At 34.8% G+C, this 25,266-nt stretch overlaps 1 protein-coding gene across 1 annotated transcript in view; it reads left to right on the forward strand.

Moving 5' to 3' along the window:
- The window catches only part of LOC128982104 (pH-sensitive chloride channel 2-like), a 57,721-nt gene that overhangs the window by 26,221 nt on the left and 6,234 nt on the right, over positions 1-25,266 (forward strand). Inside the window, exons 5-8 of the mRNA XM_054401156.1 lie at positions 503-676; positions 11,922-12,077; positions 13,583-13,748; positions 14,542-14,692. Of these exons, the coding sequence (XP_054257131.1) occupies positions 503-676; positions 11,922-12,077; positions 13,583-13,748; positions 14,542-14,692 (647 nt within the window). The remainder of the gene's footprint in view (positions 1-502; positions 677-11,921; positions 12,078-13,582; positions 13,749-14,541; positions 14,693-25,266) is intronic.

The raw sequence follows: 25,266 nt of genomic DNA on the forward strand, positions 1-25,266 counted from the left end.
TTTCCCATTTTTGACCCTAAAAACACAAAATTTCACAATTTCTTTTTAAACCATTTTGTAGAGCTTAAAAAAACAAATAATTTAGTATATTGAAGCGTTATTATGCGCCTAATTGTTACGGAGAAAATTAAAAAAAATTGTAATTTTAAAATTCCCATGTTATTCTTATAGAGAATAAGTCAACTGTTGTAGTTTGCTTGTTTATGAACATATTTTGATCAAATTTGGAAAATACATTAATTTCTTACTAAACCACAGTACCTTTTAATATTTTACTAAAAAAAAAAACTTTTTTACCCTCCCTGTTGCAGCAAACCTAAGTACTCTTTAAACTAATTCTGTTTAAACAGGGAATAAATGTGATATTTTTAAGGAGACATTTTAGTTAAAATCCAATCAGGCAGATGGAAATTCGCTGATTGTTGTAGGGACCTACAACACTAGTCAACTAGAGCTGGTGTGGAAGGATGTCATAGTCACAGTAGGATGTTGATTGTTGTAGGGAGCTACAACACTAGTCAACTAGAGCTGGTGTGGGAGGATGTCACAGTAGACAGCCAGCTGCACTTGCCCGAGTATCTGTTGCTGGGTGTCATTACCAACAGCTCCACTGCCAGCTACATGCCTGAGAACAAGGGTAGTGGTGACGGTGATCTGCCGCTGTATGGCAAAACTGGTGAGTTACACAGAGGCAAGCATATTTGTGAAATCTATTAAGAAAGTATATCTTTTATATAGTCTGGCCTACAGGTAACAGGTTTGATGAAAACCTCTATAAATTATTTTTACAGAGGTTTCGCATGTAATACTCTCTATTTTATTTTCAAGATAAAAAAATATTTCTCTTCACTCCTTACCAAAAGTAACTATTTTTGATAACAGCTGATATGAAAGAAAGTAGATGTTTCCTAAGCTCTAATTTAGAGCGAGGGAAAAACAATCAGCTGATTTTCCCTCGCTCTAAATTTACTTTCTCTCGCTCTCAATTAGTTCTGCATTTATCCACTATGCGCGCTAGTGTTTTGTTATGTTTGTTTTAATGATTTATATCAGCTAGCTGTTTTTATTGTTGCACAATCTAAATCTATACAGAAACAGACATTAATTTGTTTTGCTGTGTTTTTAGCATAGTGCATGTTTGAAACTGCTCAAAGTATGTCTAGCATTACTGATGATTTGATGAAACCAGCTTCAGAGGTAACTCACCTTCCCTTCAGTAAAGCTATCTTCACAGTTTACAGACTTTCTATCATAATATGACTTTTGTGCTTTCTGAGTTTCTAACATTTTTCCATAGATGCTGTCCTCAACATGTTTGGGTTTCAATAGTTCTTCTCTCATTGGAATTTTACTTCTTAAGTGTCTGGTGTTAAGAAGCTGAGCTGGAGAAACTTATATAGAGAGGTTAGATATTGGGCTGTTTCTGTAGTTTAATAAGTATAACTGCAGATCTTGTTTTGTTTCTTGACATTTTTTTAACGTTTATTTCACTATTTCGACAGATTTTTCCCCTAATCCATTTGATTGGGGATAGTATGGACTTGTTGTTATGATTGTTACATTCCATTCCTGATAAAACTGCTTATCCCGAATCTAGAAAATACTTCTTTAAGCTTAGAAATAATAACTGAACTACTTTTTGTACTCATCTTCAGAGCCTCAATCCACCGAGAATAATAATAGTTCACAATCACTAGATAATAACTTCTTTGAAATTCTGCAATATCAACTGCAATTTTACTGAATGGAATGTTTGGAATTTCATGATTGATCATTGAAATCCTAGGTGCAGGAGCATTTGCCCAATGTTAGCATCTGGCTGCTTTAGACTAAACAGAGCCCTTCTCCTAGCCCCTAGTCCGTCGCAGTCCAGAATAATGTGTTTTGCAGTCTCATTGGACTGGTTGCAAAGTCGACACTCCTGCTTGTCATTGACAATTCCTAGAGTGTGGAGATGTTTCCTGATAATGACCTGCCCTCTCCCCAGCTTTAGCAGCCACCGAGTGAAGAGGGTGCTCGGGTGCTGGGTTCTGAGAGCAGTTTTTTGCCAAGTGATTGTCCAGGATAATTACGCCAACACTCAAGGTGTTGTCCCCTGGACCATTTGTTGATTGCATGTTTAGCGGCAGCTTTGGTGATGCCACAAAATGGCTCTGGTCCAAAGAGTGGCATGCTCGCATCTTTTTTTGCCAGCTTGTCTGCACTCTTGTTGCCGCCAATGCCTACATGGCCTGGGACCCAGCCGAGAGTTACAGAGTTCTCCGAGGCAAGTTTGCAGTGGGTGTTGAAACACTCCTAGACCAGTTTTGAGGTTCATCATTTGAGTCGAGAGATTTGAGAGCAGCCTGACAATCAGAAAAAATCTTTACCCTCCTGTCTTGGTAGCGTCTGGCTAGGCCTAGGTTGGCACAAGCCAAGATACCATAGATTTCTGCCTGGAAGATGGTACAGTATCGTCCCAGACTTCCTCGAGGTTCTGTTCTGGGTGATCGACTGTAAACTCCAAAACCAGATTTTCTATTGATTAGGGAGCCGTATGTGTACCAGACGAAGCTCTCCATATCTTGGAGATGCCCTTCCTGATGTTTCCACTCATCTCTGGAGCGGAATTCAACATTGAAGGGTTTGGTGAAAACTGCTTCTTTGCTTAGGAAGTCCGAGGTCATGTCAAGCACAGGACACGCAGCCAAACTCATAGCACAACTCAGTTGTAAATTTCTATTGTAAACGATTGCATGTATCGAAATATGTATCGATTCGTTCTTCATAATAATATTAACCCTACAGTCTACAGTCACTTCCCATAGCATTTTAGCATTACAGATACATTAATCCATTCCCACACTCAACACTGCCTGCTCACCTTTACTATTTCCTTCACCCCCCCCCCCCCCCCTACGTCGTGGACCTCTTCCCATAGCATTTTAGGATTGCAGATACATTAATGTAATTGCCAAAGACAGTTTCATGATGGGTAGCCTCTGGACCATACAGCAACAATAATAATGGTTTAGTTTACCTCTGTCAATATGGTCCTTGCGTAGTTTGTCACTACTGCAGTTTCGTGCTCGTGGAGCACATCATCAGGTGAAGGTCACAAAAAGTTAAAACATTTTCCTTACGTGAAGGTCGTCAATTAACACACCGAAAAAACACATAACACACGAACGGTACGAAAAAACATTTAACTTGGCCAATACATTAAAGACGTTACACACGGGGTCCGGCGCCGGTATTAGGAAGGAAACCAAGTTAGAAAATGACCATAGTGTAAAGAATACAATTGATTTAGTAAATAAAATATCTAACATTGACCTAAAGGGATCCTATATACTCGCTTCATTTGATGTTGTAAATTTATTTACTAACGTACCAATCGGCGAAACGTTAGATATATTGAAAGATAATTTAAACACACACTCTACATTGACCAACGAGGCTAAAAACGAACTTATAAACTTAACAAGATGTGTTTTAAAACAGAATTATTTTATGTTTGATAACAAATATTACAAACAAAACAAGGGACTGACAATGGGGTCGCCTCTTTCCAGTGTTCTGTCAGAACTGTTTTTGAATAAAATTGAAACAAGTTTCTATTCTCTGATTTAAATCGCTATAAGAGCAAAATCATCCATTACAGCAGATACGTAGACGATACATTTATCGTGTTCCAGGGTAATGAAAGGCAGATTAAGCTACTAAGCACATACTTTAATACTTTTCACAAGAACTTGACATTCACAGTTGAAATTGAGAAAAATAAGACATTAAATTTCCTGGACGTTACCATCACAAGAGCAAACAACAGGTTTGATTTTAAAATTTACCGGAAACCTACAACCACTGACCAGACAATTCATTCAACTTCGCATCATCCCCATAATTATAAATTATCTGCCTACAATAGCTATGTCCATAGACTGCTTTCCATACCACTAAGCCCAGAAAATTACAACAATGAAATAGACATATTAAAATACATCGCAGTATCTAACGGATATGAGAGTGCCCTGATCGACAAACTGATTAGGAAACAAAGAAACAATAAAAAGGATAATCAGATCAGACATACAAAAGAACCCAAAAAATATGTTAGTGCAGAATATGGCATCGTACTTAATAATGTTCTCAAAAAAGAATTAGCAAAAAACAATATCACAGTTGCTTACAAAACCACAAACAAACTGTCCAGTAATTTAAAAGAAAGACAAACTGACAATAGCGATAAATTAAACAACACTCGAGTGTATAAAATAACATGTAATGATTGCCCCAGTTTTTATATTGGGCAAACATCACGCTCTTTTGCAACTAGATTTAAGGAACATTTACCAAGAAAGAACTCCAAATCAGCTTTTGCCAACCATATCATTGATTCAAACCATAGTTATACCGATATACAAACAAATTTAGAAGTAATGCATACTTGTCATAAAAGTAAATACATGGACACCATCGAAGAATTTGAGATTTACCGAGCAGCTAAAGTACATCCAAACCATATTTTAAACGAACAACTCTCATTCCAGTCAAACATTATTTATAATACCGCCATTCACATCCTGGAACAAGACCAAAGAAAAGGTTCTGATAAGAGAAGTGAGGACGGGGGGGCTACCGATTACAACACACGTCAGTCATGACTTGCCTTCTACCGGCGCCGCACCCCGTGTGTAACGTCTTTAATGTATTGGCCAAGTTAAATGTTTTTTCGTACCGTTCGTGTGTTATGTGTTTTTTCGGTGTGTTAATTGACGACCTTCACGTAAGGAAAATGTTTTAACTTTTTGTGACCTTCACCTGATGATGTGCTCCACGAGCACGAAACTGCAGTAGTGACAAACTACGCAAGGACCATATTGACAGAGGTAAACTAAACCATTATTATTCAAAGACAGTTCCTACACTCTGCATTGCCAGCCTTTACTACTTCCTTCACCACTTCCTACATCGTGGGGCTTGTTTCCTTCCCTTCTCATAGCATTTTAGGATTGAAGATACATTAATCTAACTGCCACAGACGGTTCTCACACTATGCTCATACTTTACTACTTCCTTCACCACTTCCTACATCGTGGACCTGTTTTCATCACTTTCCATAGCATTTTAGTATTTTAGATACATTAATCTAATTGCCACAAACATTGCCCACACTCCGCAATGCTAGCCTTTACTACTCCCTACTTCCTTCACCACTTCCTACGTCGCGGACCTGTCTTAGCATTTCAGCATTTGTAATGACTCAAAATTCAATGTTTATAAATATAGTCCTTATTTAAATTCCAAACTCAATCTTGTTATATTTTCAATATTTATTCATGTTCATTGTTAATATTATTAAAACCATATTGTCTCAACATATATATAATTTATAATCAAAATTTATTCATTGGCTTATCCAAAATTATTATTCAAAACAATTCCTCCATTTAAAATACAGTGCATCTGGGTTCAAGATTACAAGTAAATTTCAACCATGTTTTTTTTTATGTGAACCCCATAATTTAAAATGATTTACAACAATGAATAGTGGGAGTGCAGTTAAGGCATCCAAGAAGAACATATAGTTTTTAAACTATTAGTTGTGAAATAAATTGTGAAATTATAAAATAAAGTATTGGCAAAATATCCAAATCAAGTTAACCGAAGAAAGTGGAATTTAGGCCTACATTATTAAGAAGAAAATTATTATTATAGAAGATTGGTGAGAAAATTCCATTTACAGTATTAAGTTATTAACTCAGACTATAGACTCCTCAAAAAGCATCCATTTGGACCCAACTTACCTCCATTCATTAAAATCAAAATCCTTCCTATTTGTTGTTTCTAAAAGATTATTTAATTTATAACTTACCGTACTTATTGAAAATTTAAATTAGGCATCAACGAAATCTTTTGATTCAGTCTGCACAAATCCCCACCCCTGAAGAATTTTGGTAACCTTATTTCAACCATTTTTATACCATTAAACCTTGTACTTTAAAACCTCTGTCCTCGTAATTATTATTGTTTAAACTAAGAGTGACTGGGGACCGAGCTTTGCTCGGGGAAAATCATTCCCCCACTCTGTGATGCCAGCCTTTACTACTTCCTTCACCATTTCCTACGTCACGGACCTGTTTCCTTCCCTTCTCATAGCATTTAAGTATTACAGATACATTAATCTAACTGCACAAACGGTTCCCACATTCTGCGATGCTAAACTTTACTACTTCCTACGTCGTGGACCTTTTTTAATCTTTTTCTATAGCATTTTAGTATTTTAAATACATTAATCTAATTTCCACAGACATTTCCTACACTCCGCACTGCCAGCATTTACTACTTCTTTCACCATTTCCTATGACTTGGACATGTTTCCATCCCTTCTCATAGCATTTCAGTATTTCAATTTCAGATACATAAATCTAACTGTTACAATTGGTTTCCAGTTCCCAGACTGCACACTGCTCGCCTTTACTACTTCCTTCACTTCTTCCTACGTCATGGACCTGTTTCCCTCCCTTCCCATTGCATTTTAAGATTGCAGATACCTTAAACTTAATCCTCATAAACAGTTCCCACACTCCGGACTGCTCGCCTTGACTACTTCTTTCACCACTTCCTACGTCGCGGACCTGTTTCCCTCCCTTCCATTTAAAGATTATAGCATTTTAAGATTCTAGCTACCTTAATCTAATCGTCATTAACAGTTCCCACACTCCGGACTGCTCGCCTTTACTACTTCCTTCACCACTTCCTACGTCGCGGACCTGTTTCCCTCCCTTCCCATAGCATTTTAGGATTGCAGATACCTTAATCTAATCGTCATAAACAGTTACCACGCTCCGGACCGCTCACCTTTACTACTTCCTTCACCACTTCCTAGGTCGCGGACCTGTTTCCCTCCCTTCCCATAGCATTTTAGGATTGCAGATACATTAATCTAATCGTCATAAACAGTTACCACACTCCGGACTACTCGCCTTTACTACTTCCTTCACCACTTCCTACGTCGCGGACCTCTGTTTCCCTCCCTTCCCATAGCATTTTAGGATTGTATATACCTTAATCTAATCGTCATAAACAGTTCCCACACTCCGGACCGCTCACCTTTACTATTTCCTTTACCACATCCTACATCACGGACCTGTTTCCTTACCTTCCCATAGCATTTTAGAATTGCAGATACTTTAATCTAGCAGAATATGGTTTACTTTACCTTGCCTAAAATGATCCTGTTTAGTCGTCAAACACGACAGCTGTTTCGTGCTACAATGAGCACATCTTCAAAGTGAAGAAACACAAAATCAACACATTTCGCCCGCGGTTGAGCACGTCAAAAACACATAAAGTACATGAAGTACTTTAATCTAATCGTCATAAACAGTTCCCGCACTCAGGATAGCTCACATTGACTATTTCCTTCACCACTTCCTACGTCTTGGACCTGTTTCCTTACCTTCCCATAGCATTTTAGGATTGCAGATACCTTACCATCCTTATGGAACAGCTGAAGCCACTTTTATTGTTAGTTCTGTCTGGTTTTCTGTAGACGTCGTGTTTTGTTTACAATTTGTTTCTATTATTTTAGGGTTAGTTTCTCATTATTTGTGTCTCACTGTTTGGTTAAATATAGCCAACGATAGTAATATAGTAATATAGTACGGTAATATAGTGAACGAGTTATCGTTTATGATTGAATAGTATTATTTGGTTAAACGAGGTTTTAAATAACTGAAATAACAAGAAACAAATTGTAAACAAAGCACGACATCTACAGGAAACCGGACAGAACTAACAATAAAATTGGCTTCAGCTCCATAAGGATGGGAAATCTACCTTAATCTAATTGTCATAACAGATCCCACACTCCGCACTGCTTATCCTTTACTACAATGTATCGAGTAAGCTTCAGTATAATCATTGCTCAATAGTAACAAGTGAAGTTTTTTTTGCTTTTGTACTGTATTTTGTAATTTCTAGTATACTGTGGGTAGTTGCCTTTATGAACACATGTGTTACAACTTACAAGTCTTTTGTTTACTTTTTCCTTGTTATTTAATTCAACCAACATGGTTACTTAGCAACCCATAAGACTAATGTTAAAAATATGTGACTTTCAGTTTTATTTTTCTACGTAATTAGATTTTTGTTGGCAGTTCTAACTGCAATAAACTGGTTTTTAGGCCAAAAATAAACTATTTACAACATTTGAAGAAAATCGTCGGAGCCGTTTTCGAGATCTTTCTGCAAGCAAGCAAGCAAGCAAGGAAGCATACATACATACATACATACATACATACGTACAAGCAAACATTGCTCGTATTAGAGTATCGGATAAGATTAGAATATCACCATATTTAGGGGCTTATTACACATTGCAGATACATTAATCTAACTGCTACAAACGGTTTCCAGTTCCCACACCCCACACTGCTCACCTTACTACTTCCTTCACCTCTTCTTACGTCACGGACCTGTTTCCCTCTCTTCCCATAGAATTTTAAGATTGGAGATACCTAATCTAATCGTCATAAACAGTTCCCACACTCCGGACACTCGCATTTACTACTTCCTTCACCACTTCCTACGTCAGGGACCTGTTTCCCTCCCTTCCCATAGCATTTTAGGATTGTAGATACCTTAATCTAATCGTCATAAACAGTTTCCACACTCCGGACAGTTCGCCTTTACTACTTCCTTCACCACTTCCTACGTCACAGGCCTGTTTCCCTCCCTTTCCGTAGCATTTTAGGATTGCAGATATCTTAATCTAATCGTCATAAACAGTTCCCACACTTAGAATTCATTCCTACTACTGGAACGTCAGTTATTAATAAATAATATAATGTTACCTTCTAACGTTCCAAAATGGTCTAGTCTTACGACGCTTTTTGTCAACACAGTGACATCTTCAGGTGATCCGCTATCGCTTCGTCTTGTAGATTAACACAAAACAGTCATAACACATATCACGAACACATATTTACTACATTTAAGTACCGATCGGTATTGTCGTCGCTGTGGCCACAACTCGCGTACGCACATGATTAATTCTGGGCGACGACTGCAGGATGGAGTGTTGTCTGTGGTGTACTTTGCACCATGACGTCATTGCTCTTCTCCAGGTGTCGAACAATGCATTTCCTTGAGTATTAATTTTGTCATTCAGTACGTTGTCTGGTTCACATTGTACTGCTTTATAAATTTCGTAACACTCTAGTGTGGACATTAAATTCTTCATTAAAATCTCCCTGTTTGTCCTATACCTATAGTATTTTGGACATTCATTGCAAAATAATTTAATTAATAAATAGTTTAGTGTAATAGTTTAATTTGTATATCCCACTGCTGTCGAATTTGTCACCAATACTTTCTTTTCTGGGGTTAATGAGATTTTCTAGTTTGTTGGAATTTCTGTAAGCAACTGTATAACCGTGATTTTTGAATATATTGTTGGTTTTGTAGTTCAGCCAATTATTGCATGTTAGTGTGACGAATTTCTTCTTCTCCTTGGGAGTGTTCGGGGCATGGGATTTTTTCTTCTTAATTATCCTGTAAATTATGTTACTGTCATAGCCATTATCTTGTGCGATATATTTTATTAAATTTAGTTCCTTGTTGTAGTTGGTGTTGGTCATAGGTACAGTATCTGGTTTAATCTGTGTATAAATGAATTAAAGGCTGCCATTTTATGGGAAACTGGATGGTTGCAAGTGGCGTGTATTGTTTGGCTGGACTGGGTTGGCTTGCGAAAAATGCTAAACTGATGCTTGTTTTCGTTTGTATGTATTGTATGTTTGTATGTATCAAGTCCAAATAATTTATTTTGTTGTCAGATTCAATTTCGTTTTTGAATTTTATTTTTGGGTGAGCGGCGTTGAGATGTTTGGTGAAAAGGTTGATTTGTCTCTGATTTCCTTTAAACAAACATATGGCATCATCAACGTACCTATGGTAGAATATTATAAATTTCCTGTATTTGTTATTTTGGCTCATGTGTTTATTCTCAAAATCATTTAAATATACAGGGTGTCCCGTAACTCTCTGGACACTTGTATATAGCGTTATTCCTTAGGTCAAGACAAACACATTTCACCATAGGAACATGGGTCTGTGGTGTCTAGTTTACCGACTGTCGGCATTTATGTGTTTTTACATAAACATTAATAAATCCTAAACGGTTTTAGATACAGCTTTGATATTTTGCAAAAATGTTAATCTTATTAAGACCTATTATTGTTAGAAATTATACTAAAAAATCATTAACCGTTTCAAAATGGCGGCCATTTAAAATATTTGATGTCAAATTACACGAAAACCGTTAACTTTACAAAACAATTGCAAGAGACAAAAAAGTTTGTAAATTTTATGTAGTTTTCAATGATACCTTATTTGTTAAGATTGGATAAATAATAACAGAGAAATGAGAGAAACGTGTTGTTTTCGTAATGTATGACCACTTTTCTCCATTTAAACAATGCTAAACAACGTAAAAGGTGTATTAGCATTGTTTAAATGGAGAAAAGTGGTCATACATTACGAAAACAACACGTTTCTCTGTTATTATTTATCCAATCTTAACAAATAAGGTATCATTGAAAACTACATAAAATTTACAAACTTTTATGTCTCTTGCAATTGTTTTGTAAAGTTAACGGTTTTCGTGTAATTTGGCATCAAATATTTTAAATGGCCGCTATTTTGAAACGGTTAATGATTTTTTAGTATAATTTCTAACAATAATAGGTCTTAATAAGATTAACACTTTTGCAAAATATCAAAATAAAACTAAATAAAATATATAATAAAATGTATCTAAAACCATTTAGGAATTATTAATGTTTATGTAAAAAACACATAAATGCCGACAGTCGGTAAACAAGACACCACAGACCCATGTTCCTATGGTGAAATGTGTTTGTCTTGACCTAAGGAATAACGCTATGTACAAGTGTCCAGAGAGTTACGGGACACCCTGTATTTCGGCTAGCACACTTGACAATGGTGACCCCATCGCTAGTCCATCTTGCTGGATGTAGTATTTGTCATTGAATTTAAAGTAGTTTTGTTTAGTTACTATTTTCGCTAGGTTGCACAGCTCGTTAATTTTAGTAACGCTTAGGCTGTTGTTTTCTGTTAGTCTAACTCTTAAAATGTCTATGGATTCGTCTACAGGGATGTTTGTATACATATTATCTACACTACATCTAGAGATAAGACAGTTTGATCTGGAGTGATTGGTACGTCTCTTATCTTTTCCACAAGTTCTAAACTGTTTTTTATGCTGTGACTAGGATTGAGATTGATGTTGTTTCTGGTAATTTTGTCGAGTTTCTTGGCAGTTCTGTATGCTGGAGCTGAAGTATAATTAACTAGAGGTCGTATGGGTATATTATCTTTGTGTACTTTTAGGTAGGCCCTGTAAGTTTGGTGCGTAGGGTTTTATTGTTTTTAAATTTCTTTTTTCACCATCATTTAATAGTTCCCACACTCCGCATGGTGGCAGAAAGTTTATATTATTAACACACCGCATGAACAGTCCTTTGGAATTTTTATTTCAAACAGAGCAGACATCAAAATTCATTATGCAGGTATCTATTATACATATCATAATATACACAAATTGTAAACAATAATTCAAGGTAGGGTAACCCATGAGACTAATAATTTGTACAAAATAATTACTAGAATATATATATATAGGGGCTATTGCCCCTACAAGCCACTAGTTTGTTTGTATTACTTTATTCTGTTTTGTTTATTTCAGCTTAACTTAACCAATCAATAGTTTTAATAATACCAAAGATTACTTGTAATCTTTGATAATGCCTTTGACTATTATTAACTTATGAAGTCAAACGGGGTGAAGCCCGTGGGTAACAGCTAGTTTCCTTAGTAAAATTCTGTTTGCCAATTCAAATGTATTTTTTCAGCTGGAAACTTCAGCACGCTGTCTGTATACTTTACTCTTAAACGTTTGTATGGATTTTACATAATGGACTACTATGTTCCAAGTGCACTTATCGTTATAGTTTCATGGGTTTCTTTTTGGCTGGATGCTAATTCCACACCAGGGCGAACCATTTTAGGTAATTTTTTACATTTTTGATTGAATTTTGTGTCTGAAACTTAAAATAAAAATAAGAGTTTTTCGATTTTTTCCTTTTTTAGGGGTTTCTCCAAAATAACTTCCATAATTTTTTGACTCTGCATGTTATTCCAAACATTTTAAAAACATAAATATTTTAATCCATTAAAGGTGTTCTCAGTAGTTTTACTGAACCTCTCTCGTAGATTAAAACTACATGGTATATTTATAGACATCAAAATTACTGAATAACCTATAGAGAATGCAAATTGATATTGGATCTCCAATCTATATCTATAAAAGAGGAACTATGAATGTATAATGTAAGTTTTATTTTAGTTTTTCCTCCATATAACTTATTTTGGTGGCCATTTTGTGGTGTCAAATGAGGCCAAACCAAATTTTAAGTTGCATATTTAGTTTCCCCACCTTTGTAAACATTAAAAACTATATACTACACCCTATATATAGCAAAAATGATTTTAACAGATTTTTGGGGAGCACTTATTATTTTCATTTAAATAGGTACCCTAATATCAGGTACTTCCCCAAGTCAGATTTTGGTACACTTTTTTGTGTTGTGTGGAGGTATAAAAGTAATGAAATCCGTTGAGAACCCCTTTGAAACAGTTTTGTTGAACCTCCACTATATATTTCTCTTTAATGACCGGACTAAATTGATATGTAGCTGGATGCCTTTATGCACAAGGGAACCAAGTGACGCAGATGTGAAAATGAGAAATTAAGAGTCAAAGTTTAATGTGGGTCCTAAATTATTAAAAAACTCAAACCCTTCAAAAATGGTTTAGATGTGTGTAGTGGTGATATGTAATTATTTATCAAGGGAACTACATATTATTTATGTTTTTTTGGCTGATATAAAGAAAAATGGCGCTTGGTTCTTTTACGCTTATTTGTGAATGTTACAATAGTTACATACATAGACACAGCCTAAATTGCGCTTGGTTCCTCATGCATGGTTCCTTGGTTCCTTTATGCATAATAGAAATTATTGGTTATTTTAGGTCGTGTTTACTAATTAATTGTATTGAATAGAATTTTGACATGGTTCTCTAATGCAAAATAGATTATCCCACACAGAGAAAAATATATATATATTTATATATATTATATAATATATATATTATAGGTCGCCTTTAATATGATGCATGATGAACATTGTTGGCGCTTGGTTCCGTATTGCAAAATATACTATCCCACATAGAGAAAGACAATTTTTTTAATAATTTTGTCGAAACTCATACAACTATGGGAATTTTTCTGGGTATAGATTCTGGTCTGTTCTTCAAGATGGCAGCACCAGCTCATTTTTTTACAATTTGGCGCTTGTTTCACATATGCATAAAAAGGCATCCAGTTATAACTGTCATCAAGCAATCAAACATAATAATACTCTTACAAATTATAATGATTTATTTCATAAAATATTCTGCATGATTATTGTTTTATTATCTATAGGCGTTAACCATTTTGAATTGTTGGCAGGAACAAGCACGCTCTTAACATTCATCACTCTCTCACGAAACATTGGCAGTTCCCTTCCCAAAGTGTCTTATGTCAAGTCTTCTGAAGTGTGGTATCTAGGATGTATCGGCTTTCTCTTTAGTTCTCTAGCAGAATTTGCATTCGTTAATGTGATTTGGAGGAGAACGTACGTCTATAAATAATCAAATACATTTAAAAAAGATTGAATTCTGATTGTATTATATATTCTTTTTTGTAAAATTTCCATTGTAATAAAATTTAATTTAATTTGAAAAATGTTAGATCGATTAGATTTATACAGCACTGATTTGCCTTGTATATATTAAGGTGAAGATTAGAGCTGTGAGCTGATAGTTTTGTTTATGGCTAAGATCAACTGGTTTTAAAGCATGGACGAAAGTGTTCAAGGACAGCTAGTAAATCATTTGTGTATAAAGCTTGACTTAGAAATTTATTTAGGTATTGATATTACAAAGTTTGGATAAGGATGGGTGAAACCTGTAAAAGGCTTGTGTGATAAAATAGTCATTGCAAATGCATAACATATCCTTAAATTTATTTGAGACAAGTTGAAATAATATTTCATTTCTCAAACATTTACATCGATGCTTTAAATTTATCATGAATTGTGACACTAATGGTCTAGGTTGTATCAGCTTTTTCTGTAGCTCCCTTGCAGAATTTAGATTTGTCAATCTAATTTGGAGGAGAACTTTTATAAGCAATCGTGCAAATAAAAAAAAAATAGATTTATGAGAATTTAGCTGTTGTTTTTAGAGCTGTCTGGTTGATTTGTTGTCATTGTCATTTGTGCTCACAGGCATTGAATAGAAATACAGTTAAAAAACTTTGATATAAATATAATATATATATATGTAAAAATATCATTTAGTTTTCAAATATTTTAATGCTGTCTTTTATATAAATGTCTAACAAGCTGTGTTTTTTTTTTTGTATAGAAAAAATGTAAATTTGAAGAAAGTAACAGGGAAGCACATATTACAGTCAACTCTTACACCTCAAATCTACCGCAAAGAGCTCGGTCTGAACCCTTCTAAATCAATGCCTTCCATGTGCCCAGTGCCAGAACATTATACAACTCCCAAGTCTGTGAGTAGTGTTATACAGTCACTTTATATTATTATTTAGGTTTAACAAATATACATCCCACATAGGGAATAAGCTATTAGCGCAGGTCTCATGGTAAGTTCTAGACCCGGCACCGATTTACTTTTTTGTTTTGATGTCCCCAGAGGCCAAAAACACCATCCATTAAATACATACATATACGCCCATCGGCATGATAACTCGTTTAAAAATCATCCCATTTTGATGAAATTTGGTTCTAACATGTAAAACTACATTTAGCCAATTTTGTCTTGCCACCTTCTTGTATTAGAGGAGGCTATGTTGTAATTGATGTTTCAGTTATATAGTCATCAGGATTGATTATTCATAAGTAGGCCTATATAGGCCATCGATCTCTATTATTACTGCAGCTGGATCGCACACTGTGTGCTGGGTTTTTGGTCCGGCCGCTCGGCGCTCCCCCCACCACCTAACGTACAAACTGTCTCTCTCTTACTACTGTCTCTCTCTTACTCATTACGTCGTATGGCGTTTCCGTGTTTGGGCTCACAAAATATGCTATATCCTCTGTTCATAGTGGCTCAAATATCAATTTATTTACAAAGTTATAATCTGCATGAAATTGCGGAGATTGTGGTATATGTTTTATATCAAAATCATTCTTTTTTAGATTATATTAATACTTAAATCTACTAAAATACGGTTTGTTATTGCCACTTTTAAATTAATTATAAAGCTGTTATCATTCATTGCTAATGATTAATTAATTTAACTTAGCATACACACTTATGTTTTTAATGTTCAATCTTATGTTTTTTATGCATTTAACATGTAGGAGAGGACCATGCCGATCAGCAGCGTTAAAATAAATATATTATCCAAGAAAATCAAATTTAAGATTTTTGATTGAGTAATACAGTATCTTGAGCTTAACTGATTCAAGTGATCAATAAATCAAATTAAAGCCTATACGTTACTGATTACTTTGAGTCCAAAACATATAATAATCATGAACAATACTGGGGCTATTGATTTTTAATCATAGAAATGTAGCGTGTCACCATCCCTAAATCAAGAACCTGCAGAGGTCTGTCTGTGACCTCCCTATGGTCCTGAGATGTTTCCTTAGGACCGTGCCCTGTTAACACTCCTACTAGTAGACTAATGTCCCCTTTCTTAAGGCTCAGCAAGCCTTTCCAGCCTTTATCAGTGGGGTCAATTAGTAATTTAGACGTCCTCATACCTGGGTATGGTTCATCCAGGCCAGAGCCTTTTGAGCCTTAACCCAGTCTTGGACTTTATGGCTACTCCTGAGCTTATGGGGGTACCACAGTAGGGTTCTGGTCCTGACAGTTGGTCTTCCGCACCCTTCCTGGCCGATGCATCGGCTTTTTCATTCCCCTCATGCCCCGAATGTCCAGGTACCCAAGACAATTTGACTTGGTTTGGCTCTGCTAACTTTTTGAGGGTGTTTTTACACCCTTTTACTGTTCGTGACTGTGTCACACATGACCCCAGCGCCTTCAATGCTGCCTGGCTGTCAGAGAGAATTAGGATTTTCCCCTTACTTAAATTCTTGCCAATAATGTTGTTAGCACAGCACTCAATCGCCAGGACCTCTGATTGAAATACTGTTGTTGTTCTGCCCAAGGCCAGAGATATTTTGGTTTTGTTACCATACGCTCCCAACCCTGATCTCTCATCCTTCTGACTTCCATCGGTGTAATAGACCAAGCATGCTCTGTCAAAGCTGAAGTTACACTGTTGCCAGTTATCTCTTCCTCCTATTGCAACTTGGTAAGGAATCTCGAAGTCGTACTCCTTTGTCATGAGGTCTGGTATGCCTAGCTCCATGTCCATGCTTGGGAATCCCCTTAGGATGGACAGGTGACCAGACTGCCTCTGTAGATTCAGCTCGCCTCTGCTTCCCATTTTTAGGGCAGATATAGCTGCACATTTCTTGACTTCCAGCCCTAGTGGGAGCATGTTGAGTATTGCCTCCATTGCAGCCGTATTTAGGTTAAGTTGTAACAGTTTCCTTAGTTCTTTTCGGCCTTTTAGGCTTATCTAATGGCAAATCACGTGATTTCAATGCAAGTGTAAGAACAAAGAGACACGTTGAAGTTACTATGATCCCGTATTGGAATAGGGAGTGTGCACACGGGCATTGTCATCTAGGTATTAATCGCACTTCACCCATTGTACTGTCTACATCATTGCTCTTGCTCATAATTAATATATATACTCACACATCTAATAGTTCAAATAAACCTTAAGTATTCACCCAATAAGCAAAAAAATTGTTAAAAATTGTCAAAAGTCGTATTACAATTAATTGTTGTATAACAATTTTAAAACATTTCTATTTTAACTTCATATTACAACAATCTTAATATAAGATTGAAACAATTTTAAAATTGTTTAACCAGTTTTTTCCTGTTAAAAAAACAAGTTTTAATACAAGTTGTAACTATTTTACAACAATTTTAAAATTGTTAAACAATCAGTTTTTTTGCAGTTTAAAAAATGAGTTTTAATACAAGCTGTAACTATTTTACAACAATTTTAAAATTGTTTTATCCTTATTTTTTTTATAAACAATTTTAAAACGATGTTTAAATTGCTTACAATACTAATTAACAATTGTTTGAGTAGTTCTTAAAAAAACAAGTTTCAAAAATTTTGAAATAAATTTGTTTGATTATTTATGTTTAATCTTAATTAGCGGGCTGTATCCCTTTTTGGGCTTATCCCAACTCTGCGCAGTGGTCAGAAATCTGTCAAAACCAACTGTCTAATTCCGCACAGTGGTCACTTCGGATCCCTCGCGGCACATGTCCATCTCCGCGCAGTGGTCAATTTAGGCTCTCACAGCCCTGACGGCTGAGGGTTGCTGTTTGAACTTTGAAATTGTGTTATACTTTATGTTATGTTTATCATTTATAGGAAAGGAAAAGGGATAAGATATACCTAAAACAGGAGATGAAGCTTAAAAACCACTAATATAAGAAGTTTTAAAAAGACCGTGAGAAAGAATGACTGTGAATTTATACTTTCCAAATTCTACAATAATCAATCATTCATATTAGCCTACTGGGCTTATATGAGCTCTCTGAACTTTAGTACCAAGTTCAAAAATATTAGTTTTGTATACAACCGCAGATTGCTATAACAAATTAGCTGTAATCTCTGTTTCATACAACAGTTAGCTCCACTCCTCAAATTGGAAAAAATGGCCGACAAACGTCTATGTTTTTTATGACTTGCAATACAAAATTATATCAATACTTAAAGCACTGTAGGAATTTTAATAAAACTTCAGACTTCAAAATTGACTTTATATTTAATTACTCTACATACAAAATGTTCAAAATTCCAGGGCAAGTGAGCCAAAATTGGTGGTTTTTATCAAACATTAATAACAGTCCTATAACACATAGATTTACATCAAATTAATCATCGTTAGCATAAACATTGTGTATATTATTTACAAAACAAACAACAACAACAAATAAACAATCAATTTAAATATCTGGACTAAAAATAAAATACAAATTATTAGCCTAGGCCTACTAAAATTGTATAGGTAAAATCATTTACAAATTTACAAACGTTACACTTATTTCAAACCATAATAAATTTAAATTAATATAGTTAAACAATAATTATAAGCTTTAAAATGCGAAGCAATTTTAACCTTAGTAAAACATTTTACAATCGTAAATATTTTAAAAATCACAGTACCGGTGAGTAATATCTTATTAATTTTCCAGAAAAACTATATCACATTATTGGCACACCTCAAAAACAAACTTATAATTTGATTACAAAAAGAATTTTTAAATGTTTTCTTTGTTAAATGTAATTGGAAGAGATTACTGTATTAAGTTTTGGTATTCATTAAAAAGTCCAGCCACTTTTAGATGCAGAGCAACCTTTTTTTTACAAAAAAAGAGGTTACAGCAAATTTGCAATATATTGCTGCAAAAAAAGGTAAAATCCGTGATCGCAAGTGTAACGTAAAGCTCATGAAATCGTTAGTAATATGTATTATTAAATAATTGTGAACTGTGAATTTCAGAATCTTTCATACGTATCCACTCTTCGTACGGACTTTTTGAACTTCTTACATAGTGGTTTTTAAGTTTCACCTCCAGTTGTGAATCTATGATTTTACTTATTTAATAAACTTAAATATTTATTTTACGTCTTATTAAATGGCGAATTTGACGTCGATGAAGAGGATTTTTATTGAAACCAGACCCAGACAAACGTTTTAGCGAATTTCCCATATAGGGAATAAGTTATTACCGTAGGTATTATGGTAAGACCTGGACCCACTGATTTATTTTTTCGTTTTTATGTCCCAAAGGCCGAAAACACCATCTGTTTGAATTCATATATATGTTTGATGTCCGTTAGCACGATAATTCGAGCAAAAATAAATTTGGTATGAACGTTAAACCTACATTTATTCGAACGAGTTCACGAACCAGCACGATCGGACCATGAAAACTGGGGTTTATGGTGAAAAAATCTAGTTTTCCCAACTTTAACCCTAAAAGCATAAATTTTTGCAATTTCTTTTGAAAGCAATTTGTAGAGCTTAAAGACAAATAATTTAGTATATCGAAGTGTTATTATGCGCCATAATAGTTTACAGATAAAATGCCAACAAATTTTAATTTTATAATTCCCATGTTATTCTTATGGAGAATAAGTAAATTGTTGTAATTTCCTGTAAAAGGAGTGTATTTTGATTAAATTTGGAAACGCATTTATTTTACACTTAACTTTTGACATTTCACAAAAAAAAACACTTACTACCCTGCCTCTTGCAGCAAACCTATGTGTACTCATTAAACAAATGCTATTTAAATAGGGAATAAGTAGTATATTTTGAAAGAGATATTTTACTGGTAATGCAATCAGGCAATTAGAAGTTCGCTTAGTCTGCAGTTTTGCTGCGGCGGGGGTATTATTGTAATAACAGCAGCAAACTTTTTGGAAACTTCAACTCACGTCCATGCAAATGTGCTGTAGCATTTGTTTTGGTAAAAACTTTACCAAAACAACTACCGGTACCGTAGATATTAGGAGTGGCCACCGCGCGGAGTTGGACTTGACACTAAAAGTGACCACCGCGCGGAGTTGGGCTGAACCCTTGAACTCGAGTTGCACATTATACTTTTCCTACAGTTACCGAGTTACCATAAAACAAATAAATTTGTGAAGAAACATAACCTATTTTTACACAGAAGTGAACTTTTAATATAACATTTAATGTGAAGTGACAAATACAACAGTACAACAGCTGACCAGCTGATTTACAGCCAGTGCTGCCAACGTATTTCGCGCGCATACGACGTTGCCTGCATGTTACGCGTTCACTATTTCGTGCCTTCACGTTGCAAATCTGGAGTGAGACAAAGTAATTAGAGTGAGACAATGTTAACATTGTCTCACTGATGAGCGAATTGGCCACTTTGCTTTCTCAAATCAGTGAGAGAACATGTACATTGTTAGGTAACTGTAGGAAAATATTTTTGTTGTTTTTTTTTTCAGTAATTTGAGCAAATTTTTAGTAGTTGAACAATTTAAGGGGGGGAGATGAATTAATCATATAACAATAATTATAATAGCATTAGCAATGTTAATTAATTCATCTACATTCAAATACCGGTATCCTCCTCAACTCCCAGAAAATCAATTCAACAACTTGAGGCCTAAACATAATCATAGTATCAAAAGTATAAAGTATTGCAACCATTGAAACTGTCCGCTCCTCTTTGACCGATTGAAAACTTGCATTATCAACAATCACTGATAGCCCAGAGGTAAGGTAAAGGGTTCACAGTGTGGTGGTCCCGGGTTCAAGACCCGGTGGGGGAAGGTAATTTTGATTCTAGTTTTTTCTCAAAATTTGTTTTTATGAACTATTTAATCAAAATGCTCAACTGATATATATGCATTTCACACAAAATCTTTATTATTTCGCGTTTAGGATATGCCCATGGGATGGTTGGTCCTATGTGAAAACAATTTTTAACTTGTTGCAATAGTTATTTGTGCAACTAGTGAGAAAAGTAAGCAATTGACTCACTCGAGAGAAATCCTTACTCACGAGCCGTAGGCGAGTGAGGAATGGTTTCTCGAGTGAGGCAATTGTACTTTGAACTCGAGTTGCACATTATACTTTTCCTACAGTTACCATAAAACAAATAAATTGGTGAAGAAACATAACCAATTTTTACACAGAAGTGAACTTTTAATATAACATTTAATGTGAAGTGACAAATACAACAGTACAACAGCTGACCAGCTGATTTACAGCCAGTGCTGCCAACGTACTTCGCGCGCATACGACGTTGCCTGCATGTTACGCGCTCAATATTTCGTGCCTGCACGTTGCAAATCTGGAGTGAGACAAAGTAATTAGAGTGAGACAATGTTAACATTGTCTCACTGGTGAGCGAATTGGCCACTTTGCTTTCTCAAATCAGTGAGAGAACATGTACATTGTTAGGTAACTGTAGGAAAAGTCAATTTTAAAATAATTGTTGTAAGAACAGTTTTTAAATTGGTGTAAAATTGTTGCAATATAGTTGTAAAACAATTTTTGAACTATTTAAAATTTTGCCGGTTGTCAACTATACTCATATTACTATATACGTAACAGTTTTAGTATGAGTTTAAATTTGATATTAAAACAATTTTTTCTTGTTTTTCTGCTACTTGGGCAGCATCAAAATTATGATTATTATTTTAGGGGATGCGGAATACTATCCCCCGGAAAACTACCCCCCCAGGTGAAACGTGACGTCACAAAATCTACTAACTAACCAATATGGAAGCCGTGTCCGCGACTGGAATACTACCCCCCCTAGACAAATAATGCTATGTAATTTTAATTTTAATTCGAGTAATTCCGTTGGATAATAGAAAATGGGTGTGGTGAATATAAAACAGATTTTCGAAATGTTACAGCAAGTTTGGTTGGTTAGGTTAGGTTAGATTAGAACTGTTTGACAACTAAATTTGAGTGTCCGTGACTGGAAAACTGCCCCCCCCCCCCGGTCTTTGACGTCAATATGACGTAGAAACCTGCTTGGGGGGGTAGTTTTCCGGGGGGCAGTCTTACGGCGACCCTTATTTTAACTTCCCAATCTCATTAGGGCCTACTCTCCCTTAATTAAAGTAGTGGTGGCAGCGATACCTCCTGAAGACCCTTGACTTTTCTCGCGACCGGTACAGAAAAACCTCATGAAAAATGGTTTTTATGTTGGTTCTTTCACCTTGCATTTGCTTGAAACTTGTCCGATATGAATAACTAATAGCTTATGTGAAAGCCGGTATTTCACTGAAGGTTCTTCGACGAAAATATAGGATTATATAATTATATATTGTGAAATACATCTTAAATTGATGTGAGAATTCAAAAATTTATTAAGTTATGTTCTTTAGTAAAGAAAAACAAAAAAACCGATACATATATGCCGTTGCTTGATGGAAAACCTCTGCGTGTATACCTTTAATTTTAGACCTCAATCATGAAAATCGGTCGGGTAGAAGAGCCAAATGAACTCGGAAAAGAAAAACCAAATTTAACTTCCATAAGAAATACCTGGGGAGCGAATTTCGTTTACGTATAAGCCAAGTGGGATTATACATAAATATATGCTGATGCTTATGGTGGCATATCTGTGCGGGCCTACCTTCAATTTGAGACCTCAATCATGAAGTTGTGCTTGTGACTTTGTCAATTGCACACATGTGTTTAAAGACAATAAAAATTTTTGACTTTGACTTTGAAAATTGGTCGCTTAGCAGAGCCAAACGAACTCGGAAAAGAAAAACCAAATTTGTTTAATATATACGATTGTTCATGTTAGTAATAAATTATGCTTCATACAGCTAACTTAACCAAAGTCATATATTTGTTCAGTTGAAGTGCCAAATGAAACGAGAGCAACAAAAGGCTTAGATAGTTTTACGAAACAAACCATTTATGTATGACAATAATATTTCAATACAATAATTGTAAAGACATTTACAATTTTACAATTTACAATTTACTATGTGTTTTTGAACAGTATTAATTTGTGCAACTTTTGCTCAAGACCGAATTCCCTTATGTCCTAAAATGTCCCTAAATATATTCCTAGACATACAATTAATTGTGGCAATAAATTGTATAGTTTTGAAAACTTAAAAACTATAATAAATTGTGACTTAACTTCTCTAATCCCTGATGCTTTCGTCGCTAAATCAACTCTAATCGGGTTTAAAGTGATTTTTTTCTAAGTACAAAGTAGTATGCATTTAGTAAATAAGACTTCAGACCTCTGTATTTCAAGAGGCTTAATAATAATAATTTAACAACAAAAATATTAAGTCAGGCACTTTTCTTGTTTTAATAATGGTACAACAGGGTTTTTACTGACGTAAAACTACATCAAAAGCATCGTATTTTTATGACGAGTACAATGGTGGAAACCGCGTTTAAATCGAATAAGTATCAACAATGATATGACAGTTTAAATCAATGAAAACTTGTTCTCCCCATATAAAGTGTATGGCAGCTGTGACGCGGTTTATACGTTTAGATGGTGGGGGGAGCGCCGGACCGATATGTCTCCCCATAGTTGCACTCCATATGTCCAGATTGGTTTCAATATAGTTTTATATAGCAATAATTTATTTTCTAGACTAAGTTTTGATTTTAGTGAAATAAAATTTGAGTGCTCTAATTGCCCCACCCAGTAAATGTATACGTATGGTGTCCACTATTGGTTTTAGACAATCCTTTGGCCCCACAATGATGAAATACAAATTCTCCTAACTAAAAAAAAACCCCAAGGAATGACTTTAAATTTATTTTCATAAAAACTAGAAATTTAAAGATGAAATCTTAATTAATTTCATGTTAATATTAAGAAAAAGTAAACTTTTTGGTTCTGGTTTATTTATAAGTAAATTTATTTATAATTTTGATCAAATTTGGTAAATTTAATGATTTAATTTCAAGCTATCAACATTAAAAAAAAAGTAATAACCTAATGTTGTTAAGAAAGGGAATAAATGTAACATGTACAAGCCAACATTTCAGTGGAAGTCCGATCAGGCAAATGGATTTTGAGTTAAAATATCAATCAATTTAGTTACACTAGAGAACCCGTGCGGCTCAATGAGCCGCATTTCTTTGATGAGTATTTCTTTGATTTGAGACATCCCCCTAATCAAACGAATTTTCTCCGTAGAGAATACTGAAAAGTGGGGTGATATGAACCATTTCATGTGCTCCATTTTTTAACCAAAAACTCTGGGTTACCAACTGGGCAGCCATAATCTGCTTTGAATAGGCTAAAGCAGCAACAACATTGAAATTTGGTTAACATATTTTAACGTGCTGTCTGTCAGTCACAGTATATGCCCCGCATCAGAACGGAGTTTCTCTTAATACCTGTCCCAAAGTTTTGAAAGTATGGATTCATTTGTCGAAATAGGTTGGATGACTCTTGTAGCTATAAGATTTGGGTAGCAATTTTTATTTTATCTTTTTGAACAGCGTATATTATTTGCCTCTCCTGAATCATAAAAATAAACTTGATCCTAACTACTCGATCATTGAATACATAAAAACTAATTCCTTCACTTTGTTCCACTTTGTTCACACTAATTCCTTTCCTATGTTTGGTCTAATATTGCCACTAAAACTTTCAATAGCAAATGAGTTTTTGAAACTTATTATTTTTTTACTTGAAATGTCTGGATTGTGTTGGTGAATTCAGTCAAAAAACTTGTCCGAGGAACTGGCATTATAAGTATTATAACCTAGTAGTAAACAATCCATTTGCGTTTTTTCTCAATTGAAGTGGAGCGAGTAATACAAAAGTTTACAATAAAAACATAAGGTCCGCCAAGATTTGGTATAAACTTACTACTTACTTATCATAATCAAAGAATATTTTTTCACTTCCAAAGTAAGTTGCATAGCAGAACTGGCAAATATTATTCATCTCACTAATTGAATGTGTATCTGGATGGATATCTGTTAGACCAGGCCTCTCTTTTTGGGATCACATCATTTGTCCGAGTTTTCAACTGTCCGAGTTTGTTAAAAATTACAAAATATTTGAAAAATCATTTGTCCGAGTTTTCAACTGTCCGAGTATGGTTTAAATAATAATAATATTTCGTTAAATCAACTGTCCGAGTTTTCATTTGTCCGAGTTTTTAAATTATTAAAAAAAATATCAAAATATCATTTGTCCGAGTTTTTAACTGTCCGAGTAGGGGCAACATCAAAATGTGACACTGCGCGCCGAGACTAGCATGCCTAAAGCGCCTGTTCAGAAGTCGATGTGAACCCCTCTGTGAAGGAGTCAGGCATCGTGCAATTTTACAATTATTAATTATAAAATTAAACTCTCATCACCTAACACAACCAACCAAACTTGCTGATAATATAAAATACCCCCGCCATTATTATATTATCAGCAAGTTTGCTTGGTTGTGTTTGGTGATGAGAGTTTAATTTTATAATTAAAAATTGTAAAATTAGTCTTATAATAAAAATAATATAATTTTTCTTA

Source organism: Macrosteles quadrilineatus, unplaced genomic scaffold, assembly GCF_028750875.1.
Source record: "Macrosteles quadrilineatus isolate MER2022 unplaced genomic scaffold, UCM_ALF_1.0 Scaffold_1__1_contigs__length_201487025, whole genome shotgun sequence".
Taxonomy (NCBI): domain Eukaryota; kingdom Metazoa; phylum Arthropoda; class Insecta; order Hemiptera; family Cicadellidae; genus Macrosteles; species Macrosteles quadrilineatus.